Below are 13,589 nucleotides of genomic sequence, written 5' to 3' on the forward strand. Positions count from 1 at the left end.
AAAAGGAAAAGTAATCAATATCAAAATTATTAATGAGGTATTCTGCATTCTCTTTTTTGTACTGTCTTTGAAAGCCAGTGTGTGTTTTACACTTAAAGTATGTCTCAGTTTGGACTAGCCACGTACCAGTAGCTAGAAGCTATTGTGTAAGAGAGTACAAGTCTAGACAATTCATTTTTGAAGCCTAGTGCAAACAGTCTCTATTTTGACTTTTACATTTACTTGAATGTTTGAGCCTCTGCCTACATTCTTCCTTCATTCATGGTCAGCAAACACTGGCGTGCCCACTATGCACCAAGCATTATGCTAGAAACTAGAAATACAAAAGTGGACATTTTAACCTAAAGCTCAGTCTGTGAGGGTGAGACACCCAGAGATGATTATGAAATAATGCAAAAGAATCATGACATAGACACCCTCTATTTTATGAGCACCTGAAAGGAGAAGGAAGGAGAAGGAAGTGCCATAAATGTAGTTTTAGAGGTGTCCCTGAGTCGACTTCAAGGACCTGTAATGTCAGCTCTATGAAGAGGATGGGATAAAGCAGAAACTAATAAAAAAATATATATTAAAAAAAAAAAAAAGAGGTTGGGAAATGGCATTCCAGAGGTGTCAGCTTGAGCAAAGGCCTGAAATGAGAGATAGTGGGGCCCTGGGAACGTCCAAAGAGTGCGTGTTAGGGCAGAGACGAAAGAGAGGAAAGTGCGGAGGCAAGCAAGGCCACTGAAGGGCCTGGTAAGTCATGTTTGGCTTCTAAAATAAAAAATCTACACTTCCTAAAATTTCATAAGAAGTAACTGTAGGGGCTTCCCTGGTGGTGCAGTGGTTGAGAGTCCGCCTGCCGGTGCAGGGGACACGGGTTCGGGACACGGGTTCGTGCCCCGGTCCGGGAGGATCCCACATGCCGCCGAGCGGCTGGGCCCGTGAGCCGTGGCCGCTGAGCCTGCGCGTCCGGAGCACAGGCTCGGCAACGGGAGAGGCCACAGCAGTGAGAGGCCCGCTTACCGCAAAAAAAAAAAAAAAAAAAAAAAGTAACTGTCTCTCTACAGGATTGCGGTGGAATGCAAATGACACTGGATTTAAGCTTTTGCTGGTAACAGTCACGCTCCTCTGGACTGGCTGCTCCTTGAGGGCTGGGCCGTCTGCTTTGCTCACTACCCTGTCCCAGGGCCTGCAACGCTGCCTGGCAGAGCGGGAACTATAAGTTTACAGAGCCGGTACCTTCCTTCAGTCCTTTCCCCCAGTCCTCCCCTCCCCCTCAGTACAGAGGGAGAGGGGGAAGAGTGCCAACCCTAGCCTACGCTTCTTAAGTCCTCGGGAGTTCAGAGGCAGGCCTTCACCCTTCTAGGATGTTTCCTCATCTATAAAACGGGCTCACAGACCCGCCGCGCTGGACTGTTGCGTAACTCAAATGAATTTACAGAAAGCGCCTCGAAAAACGAAAAGGTGCATCTCGTGGCCATGAGGGCATAGAGTGACACGACCTGTGGAGGTCGAGGCCAGGTTTCCACCCTCCCTGGCCGGTACGGGCATCCTCGGCCAAGCTGCAGGGTCACTGACCCAAGTCGTGGGGCGCCCCGACCCGACCCCCCAGTTGGTAACCGAACGCGTGACCACTTAACGAGCCTCACGAGAAGGCGCCACCTAAGGAGGAGGGGAGGAGGTTGCAGCCGCGCCCCTCAGCGGCGGGGCTACTCCTCAGTCCCCAGGGCCGGGAAACCTGAATCCCGGAGCCGCAGAGTGCCGTAGACCCCACCAGCGCCAGGGTCCCCGGCCACCCCCTCCCAGCGTGTCTGAGAGGAGAAGAGGGTGGAGCGGCCTGACTCCCGCAGCCAATAAAAGCAGCAGGTTCCTGGTCCGATCTCCGGCGCGGCTCGCCATTGGTCACCACCCGGGTCTCGGCCCACCGAACCTTTGCGACCCGAGCCAATCGCGAGGCGGCGAGGGTGTCCTCGGGCTCGCGGGGAGCGGGCCGCGGGTAGCGGCGAGCGCCGGCCGGCGAAGAGCGGGTGGCGGTGACCAGCGGCGCGAGCCGGCATCCCCTCCCCCGCGCGGTGAGCCGCCGGCTCCACCATGGAGCCCGCCGTGTCGCTGGCAGTGTGCGCTCTGCTCTTCCTGCTCTGGGTCCGCGTGAAGGGGCTGGAGTTCGTGCTCATCCACCAGCGCTGGGTGTTCGTGTGCCTCTTCCTCCTGCCGCTCTCGCTCATCTTCGACATCTACTACTACGTGCGCGCCTGGGTGGTGTTCAAGCTCAGCAGCGCGCCGCGGCTGCACGAGCAGCGCGTGCGGGACATCCAGAAGCAGGTGAGCGGAGCCGGGTGGGGCGGGAGACTGGCGCGAAGTGGTGCGCGGCGCAGGGGAGCCAGGGCTTCGCGGAGGAGGTGGCGTCTGAGCGGGATTTGAACTAAACAAAAATGTAACTGGGGGGAGGGGTGCTTCCGGAGAGGGAACGGAGTAAGCAAAAGAGTAGAACAGAGCATTGCTCCGACATTTATAGAGTGCCTACTATGTGCAGAGTACGTGCGGGGATCTGCAGGGATGTAAAGAATCATAAGAGAGGGTAGGTGAGCCATGCTCAAGTAGCTCTCACCGGGCCCAATCGATTTCAGAGGAGGAGGGGGTCTTCAGGAAGGTTCACCTGGCGCCGGAGACTGGGAAGCAGGGGGAGTGATTGGGGGAAAGTGTGAGCATAGGAGAAGAGAGGCAGAAGGTTGGAAAGTCAGTTTGGAACTAGGTTGGGGAGGGCCCTTCAGTTTGGAGTTTACTCCTTAGCAAGAAGGAGCTTTCCACCTTCTTATAATAGAGGACTAAAGAGAGAAGGTAGCCCCACACCAGGGTGGGGAGCCTCACAGACCCCGCGCCAGGCGCTCACTCTTGACAAGGCAGTGCCCACCTCCCAGTAACTCTGTACGCCCTCCCCTGTGTCAGCACCCACAGAACCCCTGCCCCTGCTGCCGCTCACAGCCGCGCCTCGTTCTTCATGGCCACAGCTGGCATGGGCATCAGGCCTGGGCATCAGGCCTGGGCAGTTTCTTGGCTCCCTCTGCCCCTCCTTATGTTCCTCTCTTACTGGCGTCAGGTTGCAAAGAGCTTCTGTTTCCTGCTGCCACCCTCGCCGCAGGTGTAGCAGCCTCCATGTTCTCTTTGCTGCTGGCTGGGTTCTGCCTCCAAGAGCATGAAGATGGATGCGGAGAGCCATCCCTGTGAGGGATAGACCTTGGGCCAGGTGGGAGCAGGCAACATCTGGAAGCGCTTTACTCGGGCTGCCATGGGTTGCGCTGGTCACAGTCACAGCTCCAGAGCCCAGCCTACCCTCCCTCCCAAATGCACCCTGTTGCCTAGTTCTTTCTATGTGTTCAGATTCTTGATTTACCTGCTTGTCTGCCCCATCAGAGTGTGAGCTACTTGAAGGCAGAGACTGCTGTCTGACTCCCCTCTATCCCATGGGCCCTGGCCCAAAGCAGCGCAGTGAGTGCTTAGGAACCTAAGCTAAACCAAAGGGCTCACTAGGGACAGAAAGACAACGGGCCTTGCCAGTCCGGCCCACCGCTGAGGACCTGCCCTGTGCCACCCCCCCATGCCATTGATGACCATTATTTCTCATCCTCACAGCAACACTGATAAGTCTTTTTTTTTTTTAACTTTTATTTGCTTTTTGCTTTTTTCTTTTTTTTTTTGCAGTACGCGGGCCTCTCACTGTTGTGGCCTCTCCCGTTGCGGAGCACAGGCTCCGGATGCGCAGGCTCAGCGGCCATGGCTCACGGGCCCAGCCGCTCCGCGGCATGTGGGATCTTCCCGGACCGGGGCACGAACCCGTGTCCCGAACCCATGTCCCCTGCATCGGCAGGCGGACTCTCAACCACTGCACCACCAGGGAAGCCCTGCATTTTTTTGTGTGTGGCATTTATTCCCAGGTCATAAGTTTTTTTGTTGTTGTTTTGTCTTGTTTAATTAATTAATTAATTTTTGGCTGCATTGGGTCTTCGTTGCTGCACGCAGGCTTTTCTCTAGTTGCAGCGTGCGGGGGCTACTCTTTGTTGCTGTGCAGGGGCTTCTCATTGTGGTGGCTTCTCTTGTTGTGGAGCATGGGTTCCAGGCACGCGGGCTTCAGTTGTTGTGGCACATGGGCTCAGTAGTTGTGGTGCGTGGGCTCAGTAGTTGTGGTTCATGGGCTCTAAAGCGCAGGCTCAGTAGTTGTGGTGCATGGGCTTAGTTGCTCCGCGGCATGTGGGATCTTCCCAGACCAGGGCTCGAACCCATGTCCCCTGCATTGGCAGGCGGATTCTTAACCACTGTGCCACCAGGGAAGTCCCGTAGGGCATAAGTTTTTATTTCTTCAGTTTCTTCTGGAATATCATTTTCTTCTGTGCAACCTCCTCTTCTGGTTTAGTAACAATCTGCTCTTTTTCAGTAAAGATCATCTCAGTGTGGCAGGGAGAGCTCATGTATGGGTTGATCTGACCATGAGCTCTGTTAAGTCCTGTGCTGCATCTTGGGGGCTTTATTAACTTGGATGTGCTCAGTGACCAGAGAATCTGCATTTAAGCCCTTAAGTTCAGCATTGCTCTCTGCATTTTTGAGCATGTGCTGTCAAAATTCAGCACTCTTTTTGGGCCACTGACCCCGCCTCCAGCCCCACTGTTTGGCCTGGGCACACCTACTAACTCCACCATTGTAACAACGGAATGGCACACATTGCTTCTGTAAAGTGATATCCTTCAGATACTTGGTGGCTTTTTGGATATGCATACCCTTAACGGCCTGGACAGTTTCACCCGTGTTCTTAAAGTGAACACGAAGATTCGAACCTCTTGATTTGCATGGTTTTGTGGGGTTTTCTGGGTCAAGTGAATACCGAATCATTTTTAGAGGTCACCTCAGGCAGCTTACCGGAAAAGGACCACCCTGGTAGGTCTTGTACCTGTTCTGCAGGTGGGAGATATTGAGGTTCAAACTGTAAGTCATGTTCCCAAGATGGTATAGCTAGTAAATGGGTCTGGAACTCAGGTCAGCTTGATGTCAGAGCCTGAGCTGTGACATTTCTTCTTTCCCAGCCCATTTCATTCCACCCTGGAGGTCTGGTTCTGTTGCCTCACACCTGGAATGTGATAATAGCTACCTGACCAGTTGCCTGTTCCCTGGGCCCTCCCCACCTCTCCTTGGCCTGCCCTTAGTCATAAGGGCAACACTCCACAGGATTACCTCCCTGCCCGAAATCTTGGTTGGCTCTGGTCAGGATCCAACCCAACCAATGTTTCAGGCGTGATGGCCTCTGCATTCAGTGTTTCAGGCTTGATGGTCTCCACGTTCACTTCATGCCCCACTGCCCCCCTTCCCATTCCAGGCTGCATGCAGCTCTCCCAACCCATCCTCCACACCTCTGATCTTGTATTAAGTCCTGCGACTGCAGAGTTAGGCAGGGGCAAGGTCTGCCTGGTCATCCCTTTACCCGCTACTCACAGGAATCCCTTCCTCAGTAACACCCCTCTGCGCGAACACCTCTGCTTCACGTGGCACCCTGGCCTCTCCGATCGCAGAACAGTTCTTCCCCACGTTGAACTGTTTGCCTGACCAGCTTCAGTCCAGCTTCTTCCAAGGACTCTTGGTTGCAAGTGATAGAAAATCAACTCCAACTGGCTTGAGCAAAAAGGGACTTCGTTGACCCAGGTCTTGAAAAGTCCAGGAGTAAAAGTGGCTCAGACATCACTGGATCCAGGATTCGTCTCCAGCTGCCATCCCTTGGCTCTGCTTTCCTCTGAGTTGACTTTACTCTCAGGGAGGCCGTCTCCCTGCGGAGGCCCCAGCAGTTTCTGGCTTACATCCAAACAGCCTAGCAACCCAAGTGAAGTGAGAGGGCCTCTCCCAGGATCGGTCTTAACTGGCTTCACTTGGATCACAGGCCCATCCCTGAACCAGTCACTGTGGCCAGGAGGATAGAATCAGACCTCAGTCATGTGCCCACCTCCTGGGGCAGGAGGGGAATCAGCTTCACCTGGACCAAAGGAAGATGGGAGTGTTACAAGCAGATGAAGAGGACATGGATGGTCGCAGGTCACAGCAACAGATAGGCACCTCCCTGCCCTTGTCCAACAGCAGGAAGGGAATGCTTCCTCCCATGTTCCTGATGGGCTTGTCATTTCCTGGGCCATTCTTCTCTGTATTTTGTGCTCTGGTCACTTACAGAAGGGTTTTGCAAAAGTCCTTCCTTCCATTGGCTTGGTGGGCCTCCCCTGCCTGTTCTCTCCCCCTGCTAGTGATGCGTGAGTTAACATGCGCAAATGCTTGGAACAGGGCTTGGCACCTAATAAGCCTCAGTCAATGTTAGCTGTTACTCTGTTGACTATTAACTCAAGCCCATTTATCCTTCCAGGCCTAAAGTTCGTTAGCTCTGATGGTGAATCTGGGCTCTGCCCTTCAGTGGTTGTGTGACCTTGGACAAGTTATTTTGCCTCTCATTTTCTTCGTCTGCAAAAGGAGGCAGGTCATCCCAACCCCCTGGGGTTGTTGTGAGAATTAAGTGAGACGAGATACAGCAGTGCTTGGTACAATGGTGGCAGCTAGTAAATAGTTATAATTTGTGCGGTTGTTATCACTACCATTACGAACCCTGTCCTGCACTTTGCAGTGAGAATCAATGTGTTCAAAGTGCTTTGATCCCGTTCTCTTGCTCTTTTTTCCTTCTGCTTTGTGATGTGGCGGCACTTTGGCTTTTCTGTCGGCCTCACTAGCCAGGGAGGGTCCGGAGGATAGGACCCGTGGGTGTTTCATCATCCCGCTCCTCCTGGTACCCGGAAGGATTCAGGGTCTCGGTAAATTCCCAGCTCCCTCTCCTGAAAGCAAGGCTGTGAGCTGCCCAGGGGATCTCTGGCAGGCCCAGCTCAGCCTCTTCTCATGTCTGCAGGTGCGGGACTGGAAGGAGCAGGGCAGCAAGACCTTCATGTGTACAGGGCGCCCTGGCTGGCTCACCGTCTCACTGCGGGTTGGGAAGTACAAGAAGACACACAAAAACATCATGATCAACCTGATGGACATTCTGGAGGTGGACACCAAGAAACAGGTGAGAGTGCCATGGTTCCCTGGCTCTGGGAGTGGGTGGGGCACTGCCCCTGGTGCAGATGACTCACGGGGAGATGATTTTAGCCAAAGGCGTCCCAGAGTGGACAGGACCAAGGCCCTTGGTCATCACAGAAGGCTCTGCCCACCATTGCCATCCTCTAGAGCCTCACAGCTTTGGAAAAGAATGGTCATAGCCCCATCTCACAGGTGGGCAAAGTGAGAGCTCAGGGGGATTCTTTGATTATCTGCAATTCTACAGGAAGACAGGGATGGGGAAATCATGGGCAAAAATGAGAGACAAAAAGGAACCTATTTACCTCTTCCCAGTAAGGAAGCGTGCTGGTGAAAATTGGGCTGTGGAGGTGGCTCAGAGGGTGGGCCTCGTTCCAAGCTTTCTGGGGACCCACTTGTTAATAGCCTTAGATGTGTGCATACTCTTTGGCCTATCTAGCATTTCTACTTCTTGAAACTGGGCTCAAGGAAAAGGGAAATAAACTTAAATCAAAAACAACTCGGAGAGAGAGATTGTATTACGGCTTTGTTTTTAATCAAAGACAACACAATATTGAATAGTAGTGAGTTGTTAAATATGGTATATCCACGTGATGGCATTTTGTTGTGACACCTTGGCCAAGTTGCTTAATTTCCCTGTGCCTTTTTTTTCCTTAACAGCTTTCTTGACATATACCTGACATACAATAAACTGCACGTAAAATGTACAATTGATAATAAATTTTGACATTTGTATGCACCTGTGAAACCATTACCACAATCAAGACAATGAACCATCACCCCAAAAGTTTCTTCATGCCACTTTGTAATCCCTTCCTCAGGTTCCTCCCTGCCTCTTTTCCCCACATCCCTAAGCAAATAATGACCTGCTTTTCATCACTATAGATTGGTTTGTATTTAGAGTTTTATATAAATAGAATCATGCATTATGTACTCTCTTTTATTTTGTCTGGCTTCTTTCACTCAGCGTAATTATTCTGAGATTCATCCATGTTGAAGCATGTATCAGAAGCACATTCTGTTTTTATATATATTATATATATATATATATATATATATATATATATATATATATATATATATATATATATATATCACAGTTTGTTTATTCTTTCACTTATTGATGGATATTTGGGTTGTTTCCAGTTTGGGGCTGTTACAAGTAAAGTGGCAAGGAGCATTTGTATATAGTCATTGGGTGGACATATGCTCTTTTTTTTCTTTTGGGTAAATACCTGGCAGTGGAATAGCTGGGTCATATGGTAGGTGTATGGTTAACTTTTTAAGAAACTGCCAAATTGTTTTCCGAGGTAGTTGTAGCATTTACTTTCCCGCAAGTATTCCAGTTGTTCCATATCATCGTAAACTTGCTATGGTTAGTCTTAATTTTAGCCATTCAGTTGGTGTATAGTAGGTATCTCAGTGTGGTTTTAACTTGCATTTTCCTAACGACTAATGAATGATATTGGGCATCTTTTCATGTGCATATTTGCCCTTTGTATATCTTTGGTGAAGTGCTTGTTCAAGTCTTTTGCTAAAAATTTTTAATTGGGTTGTTTGTTTTCTTACTAGAAATAAGACCTTCATCATATATACAATTCGTCAATATTTTCTCCCAGGCTTTGGCTTGTCTTTTAAAAACCAGAAATTTTTAATTTTGAGGAAGTCGGATTTAGTAATTTCTTTTACAGCTTGTGCTTTTGACATTTTATTTAAGAAATCTTGCCCTACTCCATGTCACAAAGGTTTTCTCTTCTGTTTTCTTCTAGCAGTATTATATTTTTTAGGGTTTACATTTAGAACTATGATCCATTTTGAGTTAATTTTTGCATATGATGTGAGATATGGGTCCAAAAAACTTTTTTTTGCACGTGGATTTCCAATTGTCCTAGCCTCTTTTGTTGAAAAGACAACCCTTTCTCCACTGAATTGCCTTTGCACCTTTGTTGAAATCAGTTGTCCATATACACAGGTCTGTTTCTGGACTCTGCTGTTCTATTGATCTATTTGCCCATCTGTATGCCAAGAACACACTGTCTTGATTACTGTAGCTTTATAATAAAAAGTCCAAAAGAATGAGTTGGGAAGTATTCCTTCCTTTTCACTTTTCTGAAGGAGTTTGTATAGAATTTGTATTACTTCTTTAATAATTAGTGGAATTAACCAGTGAAGCCATCTGGGCCTGGAGTTCTGTTTGTGAGCAAGTTTTTAACAAGTTAATTTTTTTTAATAGATATAGGGCTCCTCAATTTATTTGTTTCTTCTCAGTGAGCTTTGGCAGTTTGTGTCTCTAAAGGTATTTGTCCATTTCACTAAGTTGTATAATTGATTGACATAAAGTTATTCATAATATTCCCTTACTGTCCTGTGAACATCTGTAGAATCTGTAGTGATGTCATGTCTTTCATTCCTGATACTGGTCATTTTGTGTCTGCTTTCTTTTCTTCCTGAGCAGTCTGGCTAGAGGTTAATCAGTTTTACTGATCTCAGAGAACTAGCTTTTGGTTTCATTGATTGATCTTTCTTTTTGTTTGTTTGTTTTCTATTTCACTGACTTCTACTTTGATTTTTGTTAATTTCTTTCTTTGGCTGACTTTGGGTTTAATTTTACTCTTCTTTGCCTAGTTTTTTTTTTTTTTTTTTTTTTTTTTTTCGGTATGCGGGCCTCTCACTGTTGTGGCCTCTCCCGTTGCGGAGCACAGGCTTTGTTTTGGATGCACAGGCTCAGCGGCCATGGCTCATGGGCCCAGCCGCTCCGCGGCATGTGGGATCTTCCCGGACAGGGGCACGAACCCGTGTCCCCTGCATCAGCAGGCGGACTCTCAACCACTGCACCACCAGGGAAGCCCCTTTGTCTAGTTTTTTAAGGTGACAGCTGAGGCCATTGAATTAGACCTTTCTTTTTTTTTTTAATATAGATGTTTAGTGCTATAAATTTCCACCTAAGCACGGTTTTAGAGCCATCCCCAAATCTGATATCTTACCTTTTCATTTTCATTCAGTTCAGACTACTTTCTGGTTTCCTTTTTTTTTTTTGCGGTACGCGGACCTCTCACTGCTGTGGCCTCTCCCGTTGCGGAGCACAGGCTCCGGACGCACAGGCTCAGCGGCCATGGCTCACGGGCCCAGCCGCTCCGCGGCACGTGGGACCCTCCCGGACTGGGGCATGAACACGTGTCCCCTGCATCGGCAGAAGGACTCTCAACCACTGCGCCACCAGGGAAGCCCTCTGGTTTCCTTTTGATACCTGCTTTGACCCAGAGGTTTTTTAGAAGTATGTTATTTAGTTTCCAAATATTTGGGATTTTCCAGAGATTTTTCTGTTACTGATTTCTAATTTAATTTAGTTGTTGTCAGAAAACATACTTTATATGATTAGAATGCTTTTCAACTTATTGAGACATACTTTATGGCCCAGAATATGGTCTACTTGGTAAGTGTTCCTTGTGCCTTTTAAAAAAAAAATGTGTATTCTGCTGTTTTGGGGTGATGTGTACTGTGTCAATTAGGTCAAATTGGTTGATAGTGTTGTTCAAGTCTTCTATATCCTTATGAATTTTCTCTTTACTTATTCCATCAATTCTTGAAAGGGGGATATTGAAATCTGCCTGTGATTGTAGATTTGTTTATATCTCTTGAACTTCTTTCAGTTTTTGCTTCATGTAATTTGAAGCTCTGTTATTAGGTATATAAATGTTTGGGATTTTTATGTCCTTGATTAATTGATCTCTTTTTTTAAATAAATTTATTTATTTTTGGCTGCATTGGGTCTTCATTGCTGCACGTGGGTTTTCTCTAGTTGCGGCGAGCAGGGGCTACTCTTTGTTGCGGTGCGTGGGCTTCTCATTGTGGTGGCTTCTCTTGTTGCGGAGCACAGGCTCTAGGCATTCAGGCTTCAGTAGTTGCGGCATGCATGCTCTAGAGGGCAGGCTCAGTAGTTGTGGCGTACAGGCTTAGTTGCTCCGCAGCATGTGGGATCTTCCGGGACCAGGGCTCGAACCCATGTCCCCTGCATTGGCAGGCGGATTCTTAACCACTGTGCCACCAGGTAAGCCCAATTGATCTCTTTATCATTGTGAAATGAACTTTTTTTAAAAATTTATTTTATTGAAGTATAGTTGATTTACAATGTTGTGTTAATTTCTGCTGTACAGCAAAGTGATTCAGTTATACATGTATATATTCTTTTTCATATTCTTTTCCATTATGGTTTATCACAGGATATTGACTATAGTTCCCTGTGCTATACAGTAGGACTTGTTGTTTATCCATCCTATGTATAATAGTTTGCATCTGCTAATCCCAAACTCCCAATCTTTCCCTCCCCCACCCCACCTCCCCCTTGGCAACCACAAGTCTGTTCTTTATGTTTGTGAATCTGTTGTTTCGTAGACATGTTCATTTGTGTCGTAGTTTAGATTCCACATATAAGTGATATTATATGGTATTTGTCTTTCTCTCCCTGACTTACTTCACTTAGTATGATAATCTCTAGGTCCATCCATGTTTCTGCAAATGGCATTATTTCATTCTTTTTTATGGCTGAGTAATATTCCAATGTATATATATACCACATCTTCTTTATCCATTCATTGTCAGTGGACATTTAGGTTGTTTCTATGTCTTGACTATTGTAAATAGTGCTGCTATGAACATAGGGGTGCATGTATCTGTGAAATGACCTTTTCTATTACTAGTTATATTCTTTGCCCGGAAATCTACTTTGTCTGATATTAATGAAGCCACTCCGGCGTTTTTTGACTAAGTGGTGACATGGTGTATCTTTTTCCATCATTTTTCTTTTTTTTTTTTTTTTTTTTTTTTGCGGTACGCGAGCCTCTCACTGTTGTGGCCTCTCCCGTTGCGGAGCACAGGCTCCGGACGCGCAGGCTCAGTGGCCATGGCTCACGGGCCCAGCCACTCCGCAGCATGTGGGATCTTCCCGGACCGGGGCATGAACTCGTATCCCCTGCATTGGCAGGCGGACTCTCAACCACTGCGCCACCAGGGAAGCCCCATCATTTTCCTTTTAATCTATTTGTATCTTTATAGTTAAAGTGTTTCTTGTAGGCAGCATATAATTAGGTCTTGCTTTTTTATCCAATCTGACAATTTCTGCCTTTTAATTCAGATTTAAGACCATTTACATTTAATGTTATTATTGACACGGTTTGGTTTAAACTTGTTGCCTTGCTCTTTGTTTTCTATTTGTCTCATTTGTTCTTTGTTCCTTTTTTTCTGTCTGCTTTTGGATTACTGAATAATTTTTATGATTCTGCCGTAGCTCTTTTGTTGACTTACTAGCTATAAGCCTTTGTTTTGTTATTTTAGCAGTTGTTTTAGGATTTATGGTATATACTTTCCTTGTCACCCTCTACCTTCAAGTGATGGTATCCCATTTCATGTACAGTATAAGAATCTTAGAATAATATGCTTCCATTTCTCTTCTTTCCACCTTTGTGCTATTGCTGTCATCCTTTTACTTTTATATATGTTATAGACCCCACACGACATTATTGTTGTTATTAATAGTTATCTTTTAAAGAAATTTAAATAATAAGAAAAATCTTATATACTTACCCATATAGTTACCATTTCTTCATTCCGTTTTGTAGATATGTATTTCCATCTGTTTCATGTTCCTTCTGCCTGAAGAACCTCCTTTGACATTTCTTATATGGTGATTTTGCTGGTGATGAATCTTTCAGCTGTTGTATGTCTGAAATAATTTATTTTGTCTTCATTTCTTTTCCAACTTGTGTTGTGGTAAGATACACATAACAATTACCATCTTAACCACTTTTAAGTGTGCAGTTTGGTGGTATTAAATATATGCACCTTGTCATTCAGCCATCACCACCACCCATCCCCATGACTCTTTTCTTCTTGTAAAACTGAAACTCTATATCCATTAAACAATAACTCCCCATTCTTCCCTCCCCCCAGACCCTGGCAACCATATTCTACTATCTTTCTATGATTTTAACCACTCTAAGTAACTCATGTAAATGGAATCATGCAGTATTTGTCTTTTTGTGACTGGCTTATTTGACTTAGCATAATGTCTTCAAGGTTCATCCATGTTGTAGCATATTGCAGAATTTTCTTACTTTTTAAGGCTGAATAATATTCCATTGTATGTACATAGCACATTTTGCTTATCCACTCATTCATCCATGGACACTTGGGCTGCTTCTATGTTTTAGCTATTGTGAATAATGCTGCTATGAACATGGGTGTACACATAGCATTTCAAGACGCTGCTTTCAATTATTTTGGGTATATACCGAGAAGTGGAATTGCTGGATCACATGGTAGTTCTATTTTTAATTTTTTGAGGAACAGCCATACTGTTTTGCATAGTGGCTGCACCATTTTAACATCCCCGCCAACAGTGCACAAGGGTTTTAATTTTTCCAAATCCTCACCAACACCTGTTATTTTCTGTTTTTGTTTTGTTGTTAATAATAGCCATCTTAATGGGTATGAGGTTGCCTTCATTTTTGAAAGATATTTTCAGA

General features: G+C 46.4%; 1 protein-coding gene and 1 pseudogene across 2 annotated transcripts in view; one reads left to right on the forward strand and one right to left on the reverse strand.

Annotated features, from left to right (window-relative positions):
* The first annotated feature begins 1,950 nt into the window (after nt 1–1,950).
* The window catches only part of DHCR24 (24-dehydrocholesterol reductase), a 36,439-nt gene continuing 24,800 nt past the window's right edge, over nt 1,951–13,589 (forward strand). The window contains exons 1-2 of the mRNA XM_081226596.1: nt 1,951–2,304; nt 6,902–7,057. Of these exons, the coding sequence (XP_081082722.1) occupies nt 2,074–2,304; nt 6,902–7,057 (387 nt within the window). The 5' untranslated portion in view covers nt 1,951–2,073. The remainder of the gene's footprint in view (nt 2,305–6,901; nt 7,058–13,589) is intronic.
* LOC308611880 (large ribosomal subunit protein uL22-like) lies at nt 4,329–4,863 on the reverse strand (annotated as a pseudogene). The gene has a single exon. The product of its transcript is annotated as a large ribosomal subunit protein uL22-like (transcript).

Source organism: Mesoplodon bidens (assembly GCF_964165515.1).
Source record: "Mesoplodon bidens genome assembly, chromosome: 2".
Taxonomy (NCBI): domain Eukaryota; kingdom Metazoa; phylum Chordata; class Mammalia; order Artiodactyla; family Ziphiidae; genus Mesoplodon; species Mesoplodon bidens.